Source organism: Varanus komodoensis, unplaced genomic scaffold (genome assembly GCF_004798865.1).
Source record: "Varanus komodoensis strain SLA01 unplaced genomic scaffold, ASM479886v1 scaffold1, whole genome shotgun sequence".
Classification (NCBI taxonomy): Eukaryota; Metazoa; Chordata; class Lepidosauria; order Squamata; family Varanidae; genus Varanus; species Varanus komodoensis.
In genome coordinates, this window is record NW_025335268.1 from 6,231,016 (window position 1) to 6,256,004 (window position 24,989).

General features: G+C 43.5%; 1 protein-coding gene across 1 annotated transcript; it reads right to left on the reverse strand.

The window, feature by feature from the left end:
• Positions 1-5,423: 5,423 nt before the first annotated feature.
• TLR5 (toll like receptor 5) lies at positions 5,424-17,420 on the reverse strand. The gene is made up of 2 exons (XM_044432500.1): positions 17,311-17,420; positions 5,424-8,550 (listed from the first exon to the last, which is right to left on the reverse strand). Exon 2 carries the CDS (start codon positions 8,369-8,371, stop codon positions 5,729-5,731), a length of 2,643 nt encoding a protein of 880 aa, XP_044288435.1. The 5' UTR covers positions 8,372-8,550; positions 17,311-17,420; the 3' UTR covers positions 5,424-5,728.
• Between the last annotated feature and the right edge of the window lie 7,569 nt (positions 17,421-24,989).

Genomic DNA, 24,989 nt, shown 5'->3' on the forward strand with positions numbered 1-24,989 from the left:
GGAAGTTCCCTTCTAAGTGAATGGGTAAGATGCTGTTTTAACTTGCTTTTCTAGCTGTTGCAAGATCATTAAGAAAAAAGCCAGTGTGTTTAAATAAATAAATACATATGATGCCACTGCTGCAAAAAGCGATGCACAAATCAGCCCCAAACCCCAACATCTGGTATTTTAATGTTCAGGGACATCTTGATGCTTCCCTGCCCTTGATAGAGAGATGGGAGCCAACTGTGGAATTACACATTTCCTAAGTGACCACTGATTAGGTGCCTATGCACCATTATAGTGGCAAGTGAAACTGCTACAACTATGAAGCACAGCAGAGTGAAGGCTTGACCAAGGAGAGCATATGGCTTGACCAAGTTCTTTGTCCCCATCATGTTAAAAAAATAGTTGCATTCCTTTTTGCCATGCTGCACCTGTGCCATACTTGAACTGGCAGGCACAAGCATGTCCAAGGAAACTAACCTGTCTTTGACACACGCGAAGGGTCTGCCCTCCAGAAAAGAAGGGATATTCTGCAAGGCTTTGCTCAGAGAAAGGCTCTTTGATTTTGGGGATTCTCGGGTCCCCATAGAACAGTTCGCCCGTTCCATAGGGGCTGATGTGGGAAGAAAGCAGCCAGAAACCCCAGTTCTGTCAGTGATGTTCATCTAGCTGGATTAAGCCCCTGATTAATGGTTACAAGTTGCTGCTCCTTTAACTTAAAATCCTTTCTTTTTTGGACACCACATCTAAACAGGATAAGCTATACTTCCCTTTCCGTAGTGCTTCATTTCTTGAGAGCCATGCCACCCTTTGCTGCATGTTTTCAAAGACTTATTAATAGACTAGTAGCAGGGCAAACAATAGTTTACCTGGAAGGAAGGAAGGAAGGAAGGAAGGAAGGAAACACAGTCCCTGCTATCCATAAACAGCTAGCCTTTGTTATGTGAAATAAGGAATTCTGACATACCTAGAGCACTTTCTGAATGTGAAGGAGTCAAAAATACTTTTCTGTGTCATTGAATTCGCCTTTGATCAGCATAAAGGGAGACTTCCTCGGCACCAGTCTGTGAGGGTGGAGATCACAGGGCATGTTGGAGGTTCAGTGATTTGGCAGATTTCTTCAGTTCACCAGTTGAATGGATTTGCTCCTGTGAATTCACGTAACTCCTGGAGACTTGACTACTGCAAATTTTGTGAGGCGCAAACAATGAAGGAATTGTAAGGAGATGTCTACAATTGCTGCACTAAGTTCCCAATTTACTGTGGTCCCAAAAGGATAGAACTTTTCCTTCTAGGATTCGGAGGAAAGCTTTGAGCTGCAGGCTAGTGTGCAGAACCTTTGGCCCATCAGATGTTGCTGGACACCAATTTCCATCAATGTGGCCAATGGACAAGGATATTGTGAGATGAAGGACAACTGGAAAGTCTCAGGTTTCCACCCTGCTCAAGATCTTTGTGGGGATGGAATCTTGAAGGGAGACAGTAATACTAATCCTCAGTATCTTTTTTTTTTGTACTGAGTGATCACTCTAAATCAGGATTTTTCTAGGTCCTGCTCTGGAGAATAAACCCAGTGGCTTTTATGCCCATGATCAGCTTTAAAGACTCACTATCATGCTGCTTTGGGAAACTCTCCCTGTGCCTTAACATCATCCATCCTATCAGCTGAGTAAAACCAATGAGTATGTCCTTAACTAGAGTCATAAAATTCAAATAAAGCTTTAATGTTCCTTGCAGGACTAAAGGGAATTGAATCTATAGTTATGAGTCTAGGTCTCAATTTATATAGGCTCAACCAATCAGGCACAGGCATTTCTTTTCTTTTCAAGTACCCTGGTCGGAGTACTTTTCATTCACTGCATTCATTGCTGAAAATCACTAGAAAAGAGAGCTTGCACTGATGAGGACAGCTATTAAATATCTGTACTGATGTCCAAGTGAGTATTTTGCAACAGTGAAGTACAGAGCAAATTGATGCTCTCCAGACGTTTTGAACCACAACTCCCATAACCTTATTGTTGGTCATGCTGGCTGGGACTGATAGGAGTTGCAGTCCAAACATATGGTCACAGGTTGTCTACCCCTGGCGTAGGGCATGTCCTTTGTTTTCAGGGGCAAATATACTTCCTATCCATCTCTGGGTTTTTTTCAGTGCTGCTTCCTTCAAAACTATTCCATGTCCCTTCCCTCTGTTCCCTCAGAGGGATACTCATTCATTGCAACTTTTGTTTCTGAGTCTGCCTTATATAATAAAGAGGAAGTAGTGTTCGTGAAAATCAGCAGGATTTTTTTTCTAGGGGTTTCCAAGTTGCACACAGCCTGCCTGGAATTATTTTCTTCATCTTGGAAACACTGGCAAACACTCTCTAGAGAAGCCTTCCCTAAACTGGTGCCTGCCAGACGATTTGCACTACAATTTCCAGCATTCCTGCCAATGGCCATCCTGTTTGGGGCTGGTGGGAGTTGAGGTCCAAAACTTCCTACGATCATCAGGGTGAGAAGATAGGTGGACCTGATATCTGAGAAATGTGTGCCCCAGGTCTGCCCCTCCAGTTTCTGTCTGTGTAAACCTGCTTCCTGAGCAATGTCTTTCCACCTACGGCTGAAACACTCAATTTTCCCTCTGACTCCTGTCACTTCTATAAGTGGCCAAGAGCCATTAAACGGGTGAAGGGTGTGATTAATATTGTGGTATGTGTGCGAGCTGCTCAGCTTGCAGTCTTCTCCTAGGGTCTGCTCTGTAGGCAACACACAATAGATTCGGGTACCTTCATAACAGCGTTATTTATCAGTGTAACACATGAGAAAACACTTTTGAGAAACTACACGGCACATTGTCTCAGCTCCAAGGCCTGCACTGTGAGAAAATGAGGAAATGCTTCACTTGGGCCTCCTGCAAGCACTAAAAATGTCAGGCTTCCTAAAAGACATTTATTTAATTATTTTTTACAACACTGCCATCATTCATTAAACATCTTATGATGGTTTACCATTTAAAAAAAAGTTTATCAATAATACAATTGACACACACACACACCACCCTCCAGCCCTGAATAAATGGATGCATGACTGTCACAATCAACTTCACAGCCCCATCTGCATTTCCCCCAAAACACCAGAAATCTGGATAACAATACTGGCTATCCTGCAGGGTTGTCTTGTACTACCCTTGCCACACACACCCCAAAAGGGGAAAGTGGCAGAATAACAATACTGGAATACTTTGCAGGATTTCAAGACCACACTTTTTCAGCTACTGCCTCCTGCAATGAGGGTATCATAATAGTGAACTTTATCTGCACACAGTGTCAGGATAATTTTTGAATGTTCATAAACTCAGGGGTTTTTATTTTTTATTAAGATGGAGTTACAAATATAATAAACTCCTATTATTGCTGCTAACTTTGGCAAGGGGGTGGGGTTAGTAGAAAAACTACTGCCCAAATTTAGCTACAATAAACTCCCAGATTTCTAAATTGCTTTTTTATGAGGCTGCAAATACTTTCTTACAAGGAAGATCCCAGAAAGACTCCAAACATCCAGACAGTCCGTCTGTTAACCTTTGCCACAGCTTCATTCATTGGCTAAAAGCACTTGTTGGACTCAAGGGGTCCAGACCTTGGTATGCTCAACCCAGTCGAGCATGAGGAGAGTGAGAAACTGGAAGAAGTATTTTTATTCTTGGGAATAAGCTCAATCACAGCAAAATGGCAGTCGACCCCGGGAGCATGGCAGAGCCCCCTTTTATATCTTGCATGACCAAGTAACAAGGACAGTTCCTTATTGGGTTGAGAGTCCTGCTGAGATTCCTGATTGGCAGATTTGGCTCCATATGATTTCTGCACACACTTGGAAAGATGGTCTACCTTATGGCTGAGGTGGAGGCTTTGGGCAGGGGATTGTTCATTGGTGATTCTCTGTTGTTGTCTGACTACGCTGTATGTTCTGAATTGTTGTGCTAATGCTCAGGGCATGACTAGCCAGCTTCTGCCTGATGCTGGCCAGCCAGGTATGTCCTACACACTAAAAGACAGTAGCATTATTTTTTCCCAAACAGTATAATGACTAGGCATTTTGCCTGGTATCTCAGGTTGTATAAGGGCTAGAGACTTGCTTTAAAAAAAAGGCAGAGATCCACTCAGAATGGTCCACTGGGATGGGTGAGGCAATTTTAACCGATTCCTTCTTTTGGTGCTCTCAACACAATTTTGTCCACCATGCCTTTCCATCATACCCTCTCCCCTCTGGAGCAGGTTTTGGGGAGACATAGGGGGATGGCAACAGGAGATGGGAATTGGAGAAGCTCACTTTCCCCATTCAGCCAACAGGAAAAGTTCAGCTAAAGCAAAAGCAGTCTTTCTGTAGCCAATTTGCCTATGAAAGTTCTTGTAAACAGCTGCATATGTATACTTGGTAAAATTCAGACAGCTTTTGAATTCCTACAGCACCCCCTTCAGGCTAAAGATGCTCACTACCTAATTTTCACAATTTTCATTACAGAATCAACTGCCATCTAGCTAAATAAAATTTAACTGCCTTGTAACAGAAGATACATTTCTTTCCAAAGCAGTCACTTCATAATTAAGAAATGCAAACATTCATATTTCCCATTGCTAATGTAACTGCAGGTATACCTGGATGGGTAATTTGAAAGGGAACAGCTCAAAACTATGTTGAAGTTTCCAGCATTATTATTAAACAATGTAAAATCAAAATACTTGAACTGCTGAAAATGCCTCTCACCTGATAAAAAAGGTCTTGGCTTCACTTTAACAAAAGCAGCCTCAGTATTTATTTCCATGAATACTGCAACTCAGCAAGCTTGCAGTAGACAGAAGACTTCTCCTCCATTGTTGATTTCCATCCTGGGTGCCTAGGATGGAGCTTCACCTGGAGAACTGTGGGTAAGACTGCTGGACAGGGACTTGGGAGATTTGGGCTCGAGTCCCATTCAGCCATGAAACTCACCCATGGGTGATGCTGGGCCAGTCACTACCTCCCAGCTTAACCTACCTCACATGGTTGTTGTGAAGATACAAAAGGCTAGAGGGGAACCTTGTAAGCCACCTTGGGCTCCTTGCAAGAGGGAGAAAGGCAGGATATAAATACAGTGCAATGGTGACAGGCAGAGAGCAGGGCTTAGACGCCATTCCTCTCCACTGGTCTGTTGGGGTTGTAAGCTGGTTGGGAAAGAGGTGAGGTGATCTCCCCTGTCCCCAGCCTAGAAGTGCAGCTGAGTTGCATACCCTGCTCCCCTTCTGGCAGCTCACCCACTCACCTGACTGCAAAGTTTCTAGTTGCCCATCATGACCAGGCAGGTGGATTTGAAAGCCAAAGCAGAACCAAATGTGTTGAGCTTCCATTTCCTTTCAGGTGGCAAAACCAACAATGAACCACATAGGAACTAGCAGCAGCTATACCACATGGCACTCGCAGCAGTCATTTTACTTATTTATTCCTTTATCATCTTCATTTGTCACATTTATTCATGTATTTATTTGTAATTGCAGACTTCACATGAGGTAGACTTAAGGGTTCAGCCTTGAACCAAACCGCAAACATTTAAATTCATCCAGGTACATGCAGCTCAGTGCCCTTAAGACAAATGCATTCAACTGTACATAGACTCCTTCAGACTCTGGGATAGTTAGATTAGGACTAAGCACTTTGAAGAACTGGATGACACATTCTTTGGAGAACTAGTTAGCTTATGCCCTGAAATGACATGCAACCAACTTGCCAATTAAGACACCTTTACAGTTTCCAATTCCAAGTCTTCCTGTTTTTTCTTAACCTCTTTGTCCTTCACTATTTTGTGAGAAAGCACATTGAGAAACCACTCCATGTCCTGATGGTCTTCGGGCCACCTCAGGTACTGTCCCCTTTGCAAAAAGGCTCTGATTGGCTTATATTTCCTTAGCTGATATTGAGAAAGTGACCCAGCTACCACCATAATGAGAACATCCTTCAGTTCGCAAAAATACCTACTCTGAGCAAAATTAAATGCCTCCACACACCAGCCATCCTTGAGAAAATGCTTCGTCACGATGCAAATGGTTTTCCTACAGTTCCAAATGGCATCGCGGATGTTACTGATATGGTCCTCTCCAGGTAGGAAATCTCTTTCTTCAAAACAGAGAGCAAACATGTTCTTCTCACAATACTGGGAGTCCAAGTGCTTGATCAAGGAATTCTGGACCCACTCAAAGTCCTTGCTGCTATAGCACAGGTAGGCATCATATCTATATTTCTCTTTATCCAGCTTGTGCTCCAACTCATTTAAGAAGACTCTTGTTACAGTCTTATACCAGATAAAACAAGTTCCCCTAAAATGAGTAAAGATGATCACCAGCTCTAAGAACACCATCAGAGCAACACAGGTAAAAATGAAGAGTGACAACCGAAGAGACTCCCAGAGCTTCTCTTCATTGCAACCGTCAACATTTAATGTTTGAAGAGGAGCACCAGTGAAACCAGGAGGCCCAAAACAGAACATGTCATTTGGTGATCCAGCCAAGGTGACATTGGTTTCGTTTAGCCACATAAGCAGGCTGCTTAAGAGGCAATCACAGTAAAATTGATTATAGGTGAGATCTAGATAGTCTAGAGTTGCAAAGACCTGAGGATCTGGATAAAGCAGGTGGTTAGCTGATAAGTCAAGATTCCTCAGGCTTGGAGGGAAGGCAGTGTGAGAAATATAACTCAGCTGGTTAGAAGCCAAATTCAGCCTAATCAGTGAGACTAGGCCAATAAAGATACCCTCTGGAAGGGAACGGAGATAGTTATTATTAAGATGGAGGACTTGAAGCTTGGAAAGTGCCTTGAACACATCTAAGCATGCATTACTTTCCCACACAAGCCTTAATATATTACCTCCAAGATCCAAGTAGATTAGTGTATTGTTTTCTGCTACGTTGTTCCGTTTGTAGCAATAAGAAAAGCGATTGTTTTTCAAAAAAATACGCTGCACCTCTGGAATGTGGAGTAGTTCATAGAGATTGCCCAGGTCTTCTAGCTTGTTTTCCTCCAAGTCAATGTCTGTGGCATTTATAGCTGAGATTCTGTTAGTGCCTCTGGATTGTAGCCGGTTGTCACCTAAAAGAATGGAGGCAAGATTTGGGAGTGACCGGATTACTACTAGGGCATTATCCCTGAGATTCAGTGTCTGAAGTCTTGGTAAATATTTGAATGTGCCTTCTTGAATCACCCCAATATGATTATGTTCCAGATCTATAGTAACCACATTAGGAAGTCCCTTGAAGGTATAATCACGGAGTTCACCCAGCAGATTGTATGACAGGTTTAAGTATTGCAGGTTTTGAAGACCAAAAAATGCTTCTTTCCGAATTCGATTGATAGAGTTTGCATTCAGATCAAGCAGCAGCAGATCACTGAGATATTGATATACATAGGGGTTCAGAGAGAAAATATTGCTGTGTGAAATATCAAGGATTAGAAGGCCACTCTTACGAAGACCTACAAATGTATTATTGTCTGGATCCTGGAGATTATTATACCCAAATGATATACCAATTGAAGAAGATGAGACCTTCAAATGCTGAAGTGGTGTTCCTTGAATAGCTGCAGAGAATTGCTGAGTTGTAGGCACATTCCATCCATTACGACCAACATCCAATGTGCCTATGTGAATATTTTTAAAAGGATTTCCACAGGATGCCCAGTCCATTGAAGGTTCTCTATATAAGTGGTTGGAATTGAGATCTAGCAATGAGAATCTTTTCCCCTGAAGGCTGTCCAGATCTCCTTCACAGATGGTCTTAATGGGGTTTAATTTCAACTTCAGAATTTCCAAGGCTTTCATGCTGTAAAATAGAGGATGAGGATGAAGCCTAGTGATTTGATTGTACTGAAGATCCAAACATTCCAAAGAGACCAAATCTTGAAAGTAATTCTCTTCCAAAATAGATTCATTAAAACCATTTAAATATAGAAAAAGGTTATGCAACTTCACCAGTCCCACAAAAGCACCTTGGTCCAACACAATCATTTTATTGTCACCTAAATCCAGTTGTATGAGATTTGATACATTCCTAAAAGCTTCTCTTCTTATGATTACAGGGGGAGCCAATTGTGATCCAAGTGACAAAATCATCAATCTTTCTCGTAATGGGAAGGAGGCAGCATTCACTTCTCGGATGTAATTGAAGTTTAAAGAAAGTATGACGACAGTTTCAGGCACAAAGGGAACCCGAGTAAAGTTGCAGTGATCATAGTTTACATTCCTGTCTTCCATTGAACACCGAGGAATTGCATGCATTTCCCTACATGCAAATACCATTCCAATGAGGAATATTAGGTGGTGATGAAACATTGCACTCTTGTCCTGTGGAGGGCCGGGAAGTGAGAAAACAGCTCTGTAATTCATGTTGGACTACAGAGGTCTGGGAAAAACATAACCCTGTAAGTCTGGAAGACAGCAAGGCTCATCTAGTTAATAACCTATTTCAAACGATGGTGCCACTGCAGCCTTATAAACAGGATATAACATCCTAGCCATTCATTGCATTTGATGATTAAACTGTCTTCCTTCCTGAGATCCAATAGCTGAAAAGAAATGAGAGCTTGGTTTAATACATTGCACTTATATGAGATTCACCAAAAGCACAATACCACATGTATACTCAGAAATAGGCCCCACTGCGGTCAATAGTCCAAGTAATAATTCATCCATTATTATATAGAATAGTATAGATGGACGATATAGAAATAATTCATCCATTAAAACAAAACCAACCAACCAACCAACCAACCAACAAAAAGAAAACAGATTTTGAAGAGGTGGCAGGCAGCATAACCATGGGAGTATATCTTGTCATTTTTGATCAGGGAACCTGAAGCCCAAGTGATACTATGCTGCAGGAAATGTTTAATAGTGCTTATTACTATGTAATAATAATAAGTAATTATTACTTATTGCTATTACTTATTAAAAATTACATGATTGCAATGTAACTTTCTTCTCGGATTGTTGGGAAGATCAATGGGAGAACACACAGGACTTAGCTGCAAGCTGTTATCTAGCAGTTCTGGATCAGGATCAAAGAGTTTGTATGGTGCTCCAAAGTGATAATCTCGTCCTGTTCTGGTTAGCTTATAACAAAAAAGGTGGTTTTTGTCAAGTTCATTGCTTTGAGCTAGCAAGGACTAAAGAAAGTATAAAAATGCACAATGAACTCAAGTTTGATTTCCAGGAATCTGATCTGTAGATTCCACAGCAGACCAGCTTTTTTCCATGAACTTGTGGATTAAAAAACAACCACCACCTTTCAGGGATGTTACACAAGAGTGAAATCCTTGTAACATCTTGAGGGCGCACATGCAGAGCCCATGAAAGTGCAGAGGACAGAATGGAAGATGCCTGACAATCTGTTGAAAGGCAGGCGGAATAGATTTAACGAAGTCGTTCACCTGGGCCCTTTGCAGGCTCTTTGTGTACCTTGGCAGTGGCTCTTGTGCCTTTGGCTTCACTCCTTTCGCTTTCAACCCCACCCAACTGTGGAAATCTAACTTGGTGTCAAGTTGGAAGAGATTCCGTTTCTGTCTTAGGACCTCTCATTATTTCTCCGTTCCACCAATACTTTATACCATATGCAACACTGCAAAGTTAAATAATTAAATAGCTAGTACCTGCCCTTATTATAGCCTTCCCTGCTTTGATACTGAGCTGATCTGTTCCTTGAGAGAAGAGTCACAGTTTTTAAAGGCCTTTGTTTACAGGATGATGCCTGTACCAAAACTGCAGGGGTAAGTGACTAAGGATGCAGTCCTATGCACATTTAGACACAGAAAGCTTCTACAAGCTCCCAGAATTCCCCAGCCAGCACACCTGGACATGCGCAGGAGCACACCCTAAATCTGTAGTTACCAGAATCCTGCTTCTGAGGAATTTTTCAGGGGAAGGGGAGGTGGATAGCCCTGCTTCTCTCTGGCTCCCCCATCCACCTCTTTCACAGCCATCAGCCTTATTGCCGAAAGGAGGGAAGAGGAGGGCTCGGGATAGAAATGTTTTGGGGTTGCATGTTACATTCAGCAATAGCTTGGGACCAGGATATCTGAAGGAATGTCTTCTTCCTTATATGCCCTCACACCCCTTAAGATCTGCAGGAGGAGCCTTGCTCCGGGAACACTCTCTAAAAGAGGTAAAAAGGTCATCAACTCGGAGTAGAGCCTTCCCTGCAGTGGTGCCCAGACTCTGGAATGTACTTCCCAGAGAGGTTCACCTGGCACCAAGCCTATACTTTTTTCAGTGTCAGGTCAAAACCTTTTTATTTAAACGGCATTTTAAAATTAGTAGTTTGTAACGTTTGTGATTTACTGTTTATTGTTTTATTTTATACATTGTTTTGTTTTCAATTTATTAATTGGAAATTGTTGTCTTTTAAATTGTCCTTTTAAAGCATTGTAAGCTGTCCTGAGATTTTTATATAATAGGACGGAGTATAAAAGCTTTTAATAAATAAATAAAATAATAAGTGTGGGAAATTTGCTCAGTCACTTGTCAGGCACTGTGGGCAAGTTTTCCCTGAAAGGCAGCACATAAATCAGTCTTTCAGGGTAAAAGATTAAGCCATGTTATGCCAATATCCTTTGGCCTGAGAGTAATGCTTTCAGCCAAGGACCATGGGCACAGTTGTTGCGGCAATGTTTTTGAACCCAGTAGCTGAGAGCTTCAGTGGCGCTGTCTCAGTTGCGCTGTCTCAGTTGCCTTTGGGGTCAGCTGAAAATGCTCCAGGCCAGAAAAATGCTGCATATGAAAAGACTTTGTTGTAGTGAGCTCCCCAGGGGTCCTTGCGAGAGGGAAAAATAAGGGATAGAAATATAATAATAGAACATTAAAAAAAACCCTCTGATCAAGCTCAGCTAGCAGGCAGTGAGGAAAGCTGGCAGTTGTCCAAAACATCTGGAGGATGCTCATTTGGGGAAGGCTGCAATTACCTGGAAAGGGCTAATTTTTAAGCCTGCGCATGACACTGCATCAACCACACAATTGCAGGCAGTTTGGTGTGTGCACATGTGCGCACATGCATGCACACTGGTGTGTTTTTTTAAGTTTCTTAAGATTATAGCTGGCGTAACAGGCTGGAAGTCAAAAAAAGAATTTTTGTACCCTTCAGCATAATTGTGTTCAGACTTAGTCAGTGCAAACTGCTGTGGAACCAAACCCCTGCCAGCCTCGCCATACACACACTCCACGGGGGAGGAAAACAGGCCCTGGGCCAGTCATGAGTAAACAGCCCAATGCCATGAACGGCTGATACTGAATAGCTAAACTGCTGCATTAACAGTACAGAGGGACTCACAGGCTGCTCTTTCTGTGGAACAAATCTTTTAAAAAACACACACTAGAAACTTTTACTATCTTTTGAAGTAGGTCAGATTCACTTCACCACTGATTCTTGTAGCAAACTATAGAGCGGCCGTGTGTCTAGCCTGAAGTGCCTGATCCTGCCTAATCTTGGAAGCTAAGCAGGGTTGGGCCTGGTTGAAATCTGGAGGCGTGACTTCAATATTGTAAACTGCCCAAAGAACTTTGGCTACAGGCAGTATATTAATATAATTGATGATGATGATGATGATGACGATGATGGTGTCAACTGCCTGGCTAGACTATGCAACAGGTTTTCTACAGACCACAGCTGAGCAGTAGATCTATTTAGCCTTCCCCAAGCTTGTGCCCTCTAAATAAATTGGATTGCAATTCCCACAATCCCCAGTGGATGGTTGATCTAAGACCACGGCATTCAAACTGTGTTCCCCAGAACCCCAAAGTTCCATGAGAATCATCCAGGGGTTTACTCCTATGATTACAATGAAATTGTAGGATCCTCCTTCCTTTGTTTCATTTAAAGGAGAGACGTCTGTGACAACGTACAGTGTTCATTCATTTTAATTCAGAGCCTTACAGAGCTGATTAATTTGTTTTAAAGCCAAAGAGGTCTCATTTGAATGGGTTCAGATTGCAGGGAATAGCAATCACTTAGGCTTAATACAGGAATGAAATAGCTGCAGAATCAGAAATGTGCTTGCAACTGTCGGCAGTAACACATTTTTATTTTCTTTGTGGCAAAAACAAGCACATCCAAGTCATTAAAATGAAGTATAATTTTTCCCATTATTTGTCAGTGATGTTATACTAAAATTTAGTATGAAAAATTTTAGTATTATTGAATAATTAGTATTATTACTTAGTAACTAATACATGGGTTCTTTAATTTATAAGTAGTTTCTGTTTGCGTTGTATAGAATTTTTGTGACATTCAGGATACCATTTTGTTTTCTCAATCAAGAGTGTTAGTGTTGATATTATTTTCTATGCTGCTTTGAGTGCAGTTTATGTAGACAAGTGAGAAATGTAAAATGAAATCATCAATCTACAATGAATGAATAACATTATTTAAGCTGAGCCTCTTGCTCCCAACATAATTAACATCAGTCATAATGGCTAGCAGCTGAACAGTTGGCGTGCTCTCTTGGCTTCTGCACTATTTGCAAAAACGTACAGATACCTTTAAAGCCCTTGATGTTTAGGGTGCAGATGCTGTCCAGAACATGATCAGAAAATGTGATGCCCCAGTAAGGAGGTGAGATTGAGCTTGTTCTCAATTGATGTTGTTGCTGATGGGAATTGGAGTGCTGCAGTGCTGAGGGGCAGGGTGGGCACATGTGCCCTGAAAGCCTTACATTGCCCACTTTGTTCTTCTATATATCATTTACTCCTGCACTATCTTAGGAGGGGAACAATGAAAAGTGACCGTGGGCCAGACTCTCCCCCTCCTGCTTCTCTCTCTCTCTGTTTCTCTCTCTCTCATACGAAGGCAGAATTTTCCATCCCTTTGCAGGCATACTTTTTGCTCAATCTCATCTCATCTCATCTCAGGAATAGCAGCAGGCCCTGTGCTGTGAAACCACGAAGACAGCCCTCTTCTCCACCATGTAATTCAAAGAACATGGAAGCTGGGTCACCCATCTGATCAAGTGCAGCTCTCCTCCATGTGATTTTTCCTTGTATAAGGAAGCAACCTCAGCTCACAAGTCCTTGGCAGTGAAGGCTGAAGATGCAGGGCCTTCAACACCAGCACACAAGCTGCATTTTCTCATCTTTCTACCCATTCCCATCTCCCTTGAGCAATGCATTTGCTTCTTCCATCTAAGCTTCAGAAATGGAAATGCAACCCACAATTTCCTGTCCACAAGAAAAATGTACATGCTAGGAGGAAGTACAGTCTTTGACTCACTTTTGTAGCTCTAAGAGTGATCAAACACATTCCTGTAATGCCACACAGACAGCAGCACAGAATAAAGAAAGGGCTCTGGTTTGCTCTTCTTGTACAATTCACCTTTATGGTTTGCTATCAAAGAAAGTTTGCAAAAGTGCACAACAGAAATTCAGTGGTTTTGTTTAAACAGCACAGGAGGAGTGCAAATGAGTAGATGTGAAGCACAGCCTGGCCAGCTTCTTCCCTCCGCCCAACTTTATCTTAAACTGCTTAAGCAACAGAAAGATGAACCAAAACCCATCTTTTTTCCTGACTGACACTCTGAGATGGGATTTCCTGAGCACAAAAGGAACAAATTGCATGCTACATGCAATCCAAAATAATAACTCTAACCGAAATATTTTGCAGCTTGCTGGGGATTTTAGACAGCAGCACTTTTTCTGTCTAAACATGGCTAGGTTAGCTCCCTGACACTTTTCTTCTGGTTTAAGATTTTGTAGACATGCCATCATATACATTAGATGCTCATGAAATCTTATGCCAGAATGCATCTATTTCTTTTTAAGATGCTAAAGGCTCTTTGTTGCTGCTGTTTTCTGCAGCTGACTAATACAACTACCCCTCTGAGATATATTTACACAGAAATACATCCTGGTGAGTTTAGGGGAAGAGGTTATTTCCTAGTGAGGGCCAGTCCTGTAGAATTCCCCTTTCATAGTGCACCAAGCTGACATTTCCACTGAGCTATAACCACAACTCACAAATCATTTTCTGGGTCAGCCCAGGTCAGCTCAGACCCCAACAACATAAAGCCACAGTTCAAACATACATTGATGTGGTCTGAGCCAGTGGTGGATGCACAAGAAAGGAGTGGTGGCCAGCTGTGCTTTGGTTGGAGAGGTCAGTGGAAATGTCAGCCCAGTGTGGCTGCTTTGAGAAGGCAAATTCTATGTTGGGGATCAATAGGAAAGTAATAATGAAAGTGCCCCTATTGTAACACTTATATATGAATCTATGCTGTAACCATCCTGGGAATCCTGTGTACAATTCTGGTCACTGCACCTCGGGAAGACTAGAAAATGTGCAGAAAGGGGCAGCCAAAATGGTCAAAGGGCTGGAACAACTCCTCCACTAGGAAAGCTTACGTTGCTGGTCTTTAGAGAGGAACAGCATAGTATTGCAGAAAGTTGTACATGGCATGGTTAAAGTAGATAGCGATTTCTTTCCCCTCCTCCTTACACAATGCTACAACCCCACTGGGTCATCCAAGGAAGCTGACAGTGGGAGACTGAGGACAGACAAATCAAAACACATCTTCATGCAGCATCCAAAAGCCTTAACCCACAATGAACTTGTGAATCTTTAAGGAGCCACAAGATGCTTTGTAGCTTTTCTCACAACAATCTAACATTGGCATAGTTAAAACAAGGTGATTTCCTTCCACAATAAAGCAACAGTCAGCAACTTAGATGCTGTTAAACAGGTATCACACACAGTTGGGCGCTTCCTAGGGGCATCTGACCGGCCCTGGTTGGACCAGGATGTGGGGCTAGATCCGCCTTTGGTCAGATCCAGCAGAGCCCTTCCTGTTGGCCACTCGTCTCAAGAGGAGTCACTGATTGGAAGACATGTGTTAGGATTGCAAATCTGCAACTGGCTCAGTTTTCAGGTTTTACAAAATACGAAAGACACAGCAGATGCAGTCATCAGTAGGTTTCAAGAAGCCCCAAGTTTTGGAGAAGACCAAAAAATCTTTAGAATGATCTTTGATTGGCAAAAATGGTGTGCCTTTGCAAAAGGCTTGGCTGGCTGCAGTGCCGAACTCAGGGCAAGGGGGTCGCAGGTCCCAGACATGGTGAGTGTTTATGATCTGACTTTTCAAACAGCATGGATATGTTACTGAAGATCATGTCATGAAGAAGAAAACCAGTTTTACCTGTCCTTGATTCTGGAAAAGGTCTGGACTGCTAATAAAAAAAGTCAACGATCTTGCTCAGAGATTTACACATGCAGTGCATTGTTGAATTTTTCTCTTAAAAGCCCAAAATTATAATTTATTTATAGCACTTGATTAGTTTCTAGCCACCATCCTTCCTAATGTAGCTTGATACAATTATGAGTAAAACGAGCCCTCAAATGAGCTAGGTACCTTGAGGGCATTTTTAAGCACATGTATGTGGTTGCGTAGCTCACACAGAGGAAAGGTCCCATTAAGCTGCAGAACATGACATTTTTTATGGCCGTAACATGCAATCATGCACTTGGGTACAGTGGGATGGGTGCTAGTGACCTCAAGACTACGGCAATGCGCTCTGTACAGAGCAGCCCTCAGGGCTGGTCTGGAAGAATGCAGTGATTTGGGTATCGTGAAGAGCTGCGTACAACAACCCTGCTGAGGGAACTGCACTGGCCAGTTCACTTTAAGGTTTTGGCACTAGTGCACAAAGCCCTGAGCAACTTGGGGGCCAGGATCCCAGAGAGAGTGCCTTCTCCTTCTCCCAGGTCATTTGAGGACAGTCTCCTGGTGGCTTCACTTGGCCTGACTGAGATCCACCAAGAGAACGGACTTCAGTATGGTGGCTCCATTCCTCCAGCATGCCTTGCCTCTGGAGGTCAGGCAGGCACTGGCGCTGCATTGTTTGTGGCATCTCCTGAAAATGCTTTTATTTCAGGAAGCCCTCCTGAACCAACCAGCTATGATTTTAATGATTCTACTTTTAACATCTGTTTTTTTCTTTTACCTGTTCTATTTTTATTGGTCACTGCTAAAAATTCTCCACACCAGAAAACTGAATGGTGTATAAATCTTGAAAACAATAATTAGTGTATGGTTTTGTTGAAGAACTGTCCAGCACCCAACTCAGAAACAGGACCTCAAAGAGCCATGAAGGGAAACTTCCAATGCTTTTGGATGTTTAGCAGTCCAAAGCCCATAGTTCCCAGACACTGGCCATTCTGCTTGGGGCTTATGAGAATTGGAGTCCAACATATCTGGAGGGTACTAGATCAGAGAAGGCTGTGTTAACATATGTTGAAGGAGTACAAAAGAAGAGAGTCACTCAGCTGTGCCTTTTGTAATTCTGCACTTGTGCCAGAGACAGCCCCGGTAACTTTAAGCTATCATCAATAACTTTCTTTGGGAATATACTAGGAAATTTCCAGAACTGGAAAAAAGACTGGGTTCAGCTAAAGAGCTGCTGGAGAATCACAGTTCTCCCTAATCGCCTGGCCCTTCCACAAACAAAGATATTTGTGCCAGTGCAAGGTCTGGGTCATTGTTTACTGTCACGTTTATGGTGATAGTTTCAATGGCAGGTGGGAAGGGAAACGTGGATCCTCCATAAGACTGTGGAAATACGCTCTGCATTATTGCGAGTATTTAGGGTCATGGCAATGGGTAAACATGGTCCACTGTTTGCCAGGGTGAGAGAGATCCATTGGCCAAGATGCCCCATTCACTGGAAAGAGCCTGATTCAAAGTCTTGCTCATCCCAGACGTGGACTGATAACTGGTCTGGGAAAAGGAGTCAAAGCTAATGTACAAAACAGGGCTATTGTAAAAATGAGTGAGATTAGGACTAAGCCAAACCAAACTTCCAAACCAACCACTCCCAATATGCTACGCTCCAGACGTGTTCGACTGCAACTTCCATCACTGCTAGCCAGACTGCAGATGAGAGATTCCCTCCTCCATCTTGCACTGCAGCTGTTTTAAAAGAAAAGGCAGTGGAGACCTAATTGCAGCACAGAAGGTGTGCGCTAAGGAGGGTTGCTGCTGGGAAGGGAAGGGTTAACCCACTCCTCTCCAGTGCTGTGATGACCACCACCCCATCACCCCTGTAAAGCCTTGTGCCAGCATGTGAGCTTGGTATTTTTGTGGGGGGGAATGCTAGAGAGAAGCCTCAGCTCTCCAGCCAGTGCCCTGAACCTCCCCTCAACTCCCCTCCCACAGTTAAGCTTTAAAATGCCACAGTGTGGCAGGGGGAGAAGCGCCATGTCTGTGGTGGTGAGTGTGGGTGAGGCCAGATGGCTGTCCACTGCTGGCATGGAGGCACCCATGAGCTTGCCCAGACAAGGTTCCACTCACCTGGTTTTAAAAGACACTGGATTCATCTTAGAACCATAGAATACTAGAGTTGGAAAGGGCCATGAAGGCCTTTGGGTCCACCCCACTGCTGATGCAGGACACCAAGTTACACCAGCTCACTCAGATGGCTGTCCAGCTTCTTTCCGAAGGTCTTCAGTGTGGGAAAGCCCACCACCTCTCCAGGCAGCTGGTTCCACAGGCGCATTGCTCTGACAGGGAGGAAGCTTTTCCTGATGTCCAGCCTGAATCTGGGCTGTCGCAACTTGAGTTGATTATTCCGTGTCCTACACTCTGGTATCAACAAGAAGAGATCTTGGTTTTAAAGGATAGACTCATCGGAAAATTTCTCCATTATATATAAACATCTTGAATAATACTAGGAAGTTGTCATAAGTGGGTAATATGGGAACACCCAAAAAGAACACACTGCAGTTCTTCCTTAATAAGCTATAAAAATACTACCTTAGGATTGTAATGTGCAGAAATTCCAGTTAAGAGAAGTCCCATGTTGCTTAATTACAAAACGTATCAAGATTCTTTTTCCTGTCCTGTCATGCAGTCTTCCCCAACCTGGTACCATTCAAATGATTTTGCCTCCAAATCCTAGCATTCTTGACCATTTGCTACCTGGGGCTGATGACTATTTAAGTCCGAAACACACGGAGGTCTCTTGGTTGGGGGAGGCTGCTGAATTTCAACTCCAGCCATTCTTAACATTGATCTTGGACAAGCTGTTGATCTTGGACAAGCTGTTCAGTTCCTTGGCATTGCCCAAGGCTATTTATACTTCCCCAGATTAAGATGGTCAAGACTTCCTGTAAACCAGTGGCACACAGAAAAATAGATCAGAATATTCTGTACTGAGGGCAGAAACTCTTGAGACTCCCAGGGGGCATATGCCTCTTTCTCTTGGATGGCTGTGGGAAACAAAACACCAGCCAAGCCAAGAATCAGGAGAACAATTATTCTCCATTTATAGTAATCAACCTACAAGTGTTCTTTGAGGGGTTTTTGAATGGATGGGTGACTTTTACCTACCAGCAAATAACTATTATGACCTCCCATGGGCTGAGTATCTGCACATCAAGGCAATGAGGAAAGGAACCAACTCTGTGTATGGCAAAACTAAAGGAATAATAAATGAGACAAAGATTTATCATGGGATAAAAACTGCAGAACTGTAAATCCTGCCATCTTAACGTAAACACTACACTGAGCAGTGGACTGGGAGGCTTTCTTGCGGTTTCCAGCCACTAGACTAGGTTCCACGGATAAGTTTTACACACAAATATCAGACACAACCAGATAAAGGCCAAACTCTTCCTATGTGCCTTTTTATCAGACACTTCTCCCCCACTTTTAAAAAACTTTTACCAGATGCAGAAGTTACAATTGATATTGAAATATTCACATGGCACAAGGAGCTTTTCCTCTGACATTTCCTGCCACTAAATGTCCCAAGGAAAGAAGGCAAAGGCATTTGTCTATTTGTTCCCCATGGCAAAAAAGGGGGAGTTGGGTGGCAGTTTGCAGTGGGAAACCTATTAAGGGGAAATCATTATGAACCCCAGTCCTGTACCAGCCTTCTGCTGGAAATTGCAGAAACATCGCAATTTCATTTGGCTTTAGCATCCTGGATAGAAATAGTCCGGCTGCTGTGCTGCATGTGCTGGAAAACTCGACTGGACTACTGTAATGCACTAGTTGTCTGGAAGACTGGAATGCTTCAGCAAGTGCAGAATGCGGCTAGGAGAATGGTCCAGGGCACAGCCAGATGGGGTCAAAGCAGGCCACGCCTAAGGGAGCTGCACTGGTTGCCAATTTCCTTCCAGGCCTTGGAAGGGACTTGTGCTTAGCTGTAAAGCCCTCAATGTCCTGGCAGCAAAATACCTAAAGGGACACCTGTCCCCAAATCAGCCTGCTTACATTCTAGGAACTGCAGATGAGGCTTTTCTCAAGATGTCTTCTACTTGCTGAAGGACAGCCAGGGAAAAAGCCACCTCAGTTGCGGTTTTGTTTGCAAAAGATCCGTGCAGATACAACTGGTGCCAACCTGGTCATCCTTTGGGTACCAATCAGTACTTTTCTTGGTGATTTAAACCAATACGTCTGTCTTGTTTTTACCACTTCTTATTGTTTTACAATGGTATTTTCTCACTTTTATACATATGTATTGTATGATTAACTTTTGATGACAATGTCCCAATAAATAGGTTCATCTAGCAAATCAATACAATTCTCAACCAGTACTATGTGCTGAAAACAATTGCTTGGAACTCTTTACGGCATAGAATATGCCGTATATCATAAACAGTTCTCTAGAATCAACACTTTTCATATTTCTTTATTAAAAGAAACTGATCTTGTGAAAGCCACCACTTAATCTGGTCAAATGAATTCACATTTTATGCTCTTTCAGAACCAAATAATTTCATAATTGTCCTTTAAGAATATGGTTCTAAAAGTGTATTTCTAGCTGCAGATTTTAAACTACATTAACTTTATAAAGCAAATCCATACAAATTACTAAGCTACCTCTCCCTACAAACCTAAGTTAGCAGTTCATAACATAGTGAACATAACATAGAGAAAAGTGGGAGAGGAGAATCAAAAGAACTAACTAATTACTTCCCATTTGATGAAGGGCAGCAAGTAGATAATTAGAAGTCCAGACTACATATCCGACATGGTGAGGGATATGTGCATTCAACATATTTTCAAGCTAACTTTTTTTTTTACCAGAAGCAATACATAAAATTTTATCTAGCCAAGACTTGTGGCCTAGATCTGGGCAGATCTCTTCTTCTGCATAAAATGTGGCCAAAAAAGTCTTCCACTAATGATCTGACAAATGCTTCTCAGCCACATTTTAGCTTACTGTGATTCCCTGTGTGATACCATGCAGTGAGAAGCAACTTCTCCCCAGAAACTTGTCATAACAATCTGACCCCAGGGAAACGGTTCATGGAGAATAGAAGCGTTATTAGGGCAACATCATAGCAGTGCCCTGTGTCCAGAAAAATGGACAAGAAAATGTGCAAAATGTGTTGAACACTTAAGGAATATGCCACATTAATACTGCTTATTATTATATCAGCCTCCTTGAAATGCATCCTAATTAAATAGATGATAGCTCAGAAAATGGGAAACGAAGGGCATCTCCAACTTCAAGAAAATCAATTTGGGGGTCTCCCATCAAGCTCTGAAAGTTGGGAAGACTGTGTCAGGACAATGATAGCATAAGCAGCAAAAGGTGCCGAAAAGAAGGGGATGGCGGGGCTTCCTGGGGCAGGTTTACCCCTCCTTCCCAAGAAGGGCCCTCCTTTCCATGCTCCATCCCCACATCATTCACTTCCACTGGATACTCACCTCTGCCCTTTCCCTCCTGGGGCCTCTTCCATGCCACTCCTCCATTTACAAGCCCACTCCTGTTTCCTCCTTACGGAATCTGCCCCACTTCCCATTGCACAGAAGGGTTTTCTGCACAAGGGGAGGGATCCTTAAGTCTGTTGCCTTGTATTTGGCACCTATACCAAATGTGGCACATGCAGAGAATAGCTAAGCTACAGCACTGCAGTTTGTGGTGGGTGCACAGAGGGAGAGACAACTGGACCTTGAGTGCTTGTTCCTGTGCCTCTTATAAGGCTAGGGCAGGTGCTGGGGTGTCTCCGGGGCTGACTGCCCTTTGCACATGGGAATCTGCCGTCCATCAATGGGGAGTGGTCCTAGCTCAGTGGTAGAGACCTTGCTTTGCATGTAGACGAGTCTAGGTTCAGTCCCCGACATCTCCAAACTCCTGCCTGGAAGCCCAGAGAGCCAGTGTTGACAGTACTGAGCTAGCTAGACCAGCTGTCTCCATCCGTGTAGAGCAGCTTCCGATGTTCCCAGAGAACCAAAACTGCGGCTTGGCATGCTGACGGAAATCACATTTTAAAATGAGGATCGGATTCTGAGAAGTTAACACCTGGCACAGGGCTCCCACATGCAGGCAAAGTGGGTTTTAATAATTAGCTGTTGTTATTGGTTACCGATAAGGTGGTACAAAAGGGCAAGATGTTGCACAATTCTTATATTTAACCCCGGCCAAATTGCAAACTTGCATAGATGTGGTTCCCTTAAATTTTGCAATCATTTCCCTTAGTGCTACTGCCACAATTCTAGAACAGAATGGGTAGATTTTAAAAATCAGAGGAGTGTCATGGATTACTTCTTAAGGCATCAAAGCTCAAACCTGGCTACCTCTTGCCCATGTGGACAGCCTAACAGGACAAGCTTAGGGTGGAAAGAACAACTCCACACAAAGCTCAGTGCACTTCCTATTATTCCCTCCCTCTACGGTCCTTCTAAGGACTAAGTTATTTATACTTCTTATTGATGGGGGAGGGGAGGGGTTAAGTTCAGCCTTCTGCAACCTGGAGTCTTTCAAGCGTGTTAGACAATGACTTCCAGCATCCTCAAACAGGTGCTGCCATGAGAATGCTGCGAGTTTTAACCCAACCCACCTGGAAGGTGTTAGGTTGGGGGCATTTGCTTTTTTAAAGCTAGAAACCGACCAGGATACACATTTTTCCACCCCACCCCTCTATGGCAGGTCTGCAGGGTTTCCGGCAGGTATGTGATTCACACCCATTCCTGCCTGGGTGGTGCTGAGCCGGGCCTTTCTGCCACTGGGTCTTAGCGCAGCGTGCCCAGGTCTTCTTAGTCCTGACAAGCAAGGGAGCTTGAGGGTCTCCTGCCCGCGATCTTGAGGACTAGCCACGCACTTGCTACCTCCCCTTCCTTCCTCGCATTCTTGCACAAAGTGTCCTCCCCCCTGCGCAGTTTTCCCGGCCTTCCTCCGCTTCGCAAACAGGAGGGTGCCCGTTGCTCTGCTCCCTCTTGCAACTTGGCGGAGCCGAGTAGGCGAGCGCGCCTTCCCCGCGGCTGCCTCAGAGCGCGCGACCGCCTCCCGAACAGCCGTCCCCGCACAGCGCCGGCGAAAGAGGGAGAAAGAAGCTCCGCGGCCCTTGCAGCGGCGGGCGCTTACTTGGGCTGCGTCAGGCTGCCGACGGCGCTTACTTGCAGCAGCGGATGTCCCATGTTTCTGAAGACGCGCCAGGGTCAGCCGACGCGCTCAGCATTCCGGACCGGGCTGTTGCTTCATCGCCGTGCAAGCCCAGCAGCAGGAAACTGGGAGCTGCTGGCGCGCCGGCTGAGCGTGCTCCGAAGGGCGCGTTGGGAAGGAGGCTGACCTGAAAGTTTACGGACTGAGCGGGCTCACGTCCCTCCTCTTTTGCTGAAAGCGAGCGGCCTTTCATTTCTTATGTTGGAAAGGGGGCGGGGTATCCCTCGGCTGGATTTAAAAGAGGAGCTAGATAGTGAGGGCACTGGGGAAGCCTGTGCAATGAAGAGAGACGGTGGGAAATGGTCATCTCCCTGTGTATAAACTCTGTAGGAAGGACTGCGGAAAGAAGTGATATTCTGTATGTCAGAGAGGGTATGGGGTTCAGCAAATTCCTCCGCAGAGGCACTGGGGTGATTTTCCCTGACTCCAAGACCAATTCAGTCCCAGGAACTTGCCATTGCCCCCCAGACCAGAATGCTCAGGGTGCCCTTGAATGATAGAATCATAGAAGAGCAGAGCTGGAAGGGGCCAAGAAGGCCTACCTCCTGTGGGAGCAGGACACCAATTAACACCATCCCACTCAGATGACTTTCCAGTTTCTTTTTGAATGTCTCTTTTGTGGGAGAGCCGACCACCTCTCCAGGCAGCTGGTTCCACTGTCCTATTGCTCTGATAGTGAGAAAACCTTACCTGATATCCAGCCTGAATCTGGGTTGTTGCAACTTGAATTGATTATTCCATGTCATCCACTCTGGCAGCGAGAAGAGATCTTGACCTTCTTAGTGACAGCCTTTGAGGTACTCATAGAGTAATATCATGTTCCCCCACCAGTCTTCTCAAGGCTAAACATGCCCAGTTCTTTCGGACTCTCCCCATAGGACAGTGTTTCCAAACTGTGGATCATCTTTGTTGCCCTCTGGACGTTTTCTGATTTTTCTGCATCTTTCTTAAATCTGGGTGCCCAGAATTGGACACAGTATTCCAGATGAGGTCTGACTAGTGAGGAGTCTAGGGGAACTATTACTTCTCATGATTTGGAAGTAATACTTCTGTTAATGCATCTCAAAATAGCAGTTGCTCTTTTTGTGGCCATCACATTGTTGGCTCATATTTAGTCTGTTGTCCACAATCGCATTGTCCACAATTTCTTTTTCAATTCTGTTGAGCCATGTATTGAGATGAAGAATGAAATCAGGGAGGCAAGAGAAGAGAAGAGAAGAGAAGAGAAGAGAAGAGAAGAGAAGAGAAGAGAAGAGAGGTGTTATAATAATGGGTGTGTTCAACCATGCTCCCCTCCCTGTGTTGACTGGATAAATGCATATTCCAGTTCTGATAAAAAGGTTAAATTTCTTGATATTCCAAATGACTGTGTCCTGTTACAGTTGATCATGGAACTGACCAGATGGGAGGCAATCCTGGATAAGAGGCATAAATGTCATTGAACCAGTTTGGAAGAAAGACCACAGGACAACCAGATATAATATACATTAAGTGGAAATTGTCAAAGAGGTCCAACACAGCCACATTTGCCTTCAAATGTGTTGGAAGCCAGGAAAACTGCTGAGTGACTATGGGCCTGTTGCTGACTTTCAGCAAACACAGGAGTGTTGTGAGGATAAAACGGAGAGGAGGAGAACCTAATAAGCTGCCTTGGGTTCCTTGGAAGAGGAACCTGATTATGCTTGCCTTTGTTGAAGTTTGTTTATATTCTTAGAAAGCCACATTTTCATATATGTTCACACATTTCATATGCATGTATTGACACCAAAATATTCAAATATATGTGATTACATTTTCTTCTTTATGGTTTTGTTTTGTTGAATTTTTTATAATGAAAATTAATTAAATAGAAATTATTTCATCATGAGGCAAAAGATACCTGGCTACTTTGGACTGTAGCAACATTAGGCTATCTTAAGACCTAATGATTTCAATATAGGATTTCTTATGTGGGACTAACATTTACCTTATAAACACATGTAAAATGTCTCTAAGACATGTATTCCTAGAGTGGGTAGAAAGGCAAAACCACGTGGAAAGCAGTAAAAACAAGTCAAAACTGGGGTGGTAGTAGTCAGTTACAGCAATTAAAGAAAAAAATTGGAGTTGTTCATTAACAACCAGGTACAATTAAGGGGTGGCTGCTGTTGTTACGTGCCATCAAGTCATCTCTGATTTATGGCAAGTCCATGAATGAATGCCCTCCAAAATGTTCTGTCCGTGGCAGCCCTGCTCAGCTTTTCTAAATCCATCTCCTTTTCTTCTTCTGCCTTCAACTTTCTCTACGATGATTGTCTTCTGCAGTGAAGAACCTGACTTCTCTTTTATCAAGAAGATGCATATAAAAGCAATCCCAAAGCTATATACTCTAAAAATTCAGCAGCCAATGATCCCCTTTGTTTGTTGTTATGAGGAACTTCACAAGATCAGGCAGAGGTTTTGTCCCATTTGGGACAATCCTTCACCCCTTGGCATCCTGTCCCACATGGCCCTATCAGTTTTGCACAGATACATCATCTGGTTATGGGCACCACAGTTCAAGAAAGATGCAGAAAATGTTCAGAGGAAGGCAACA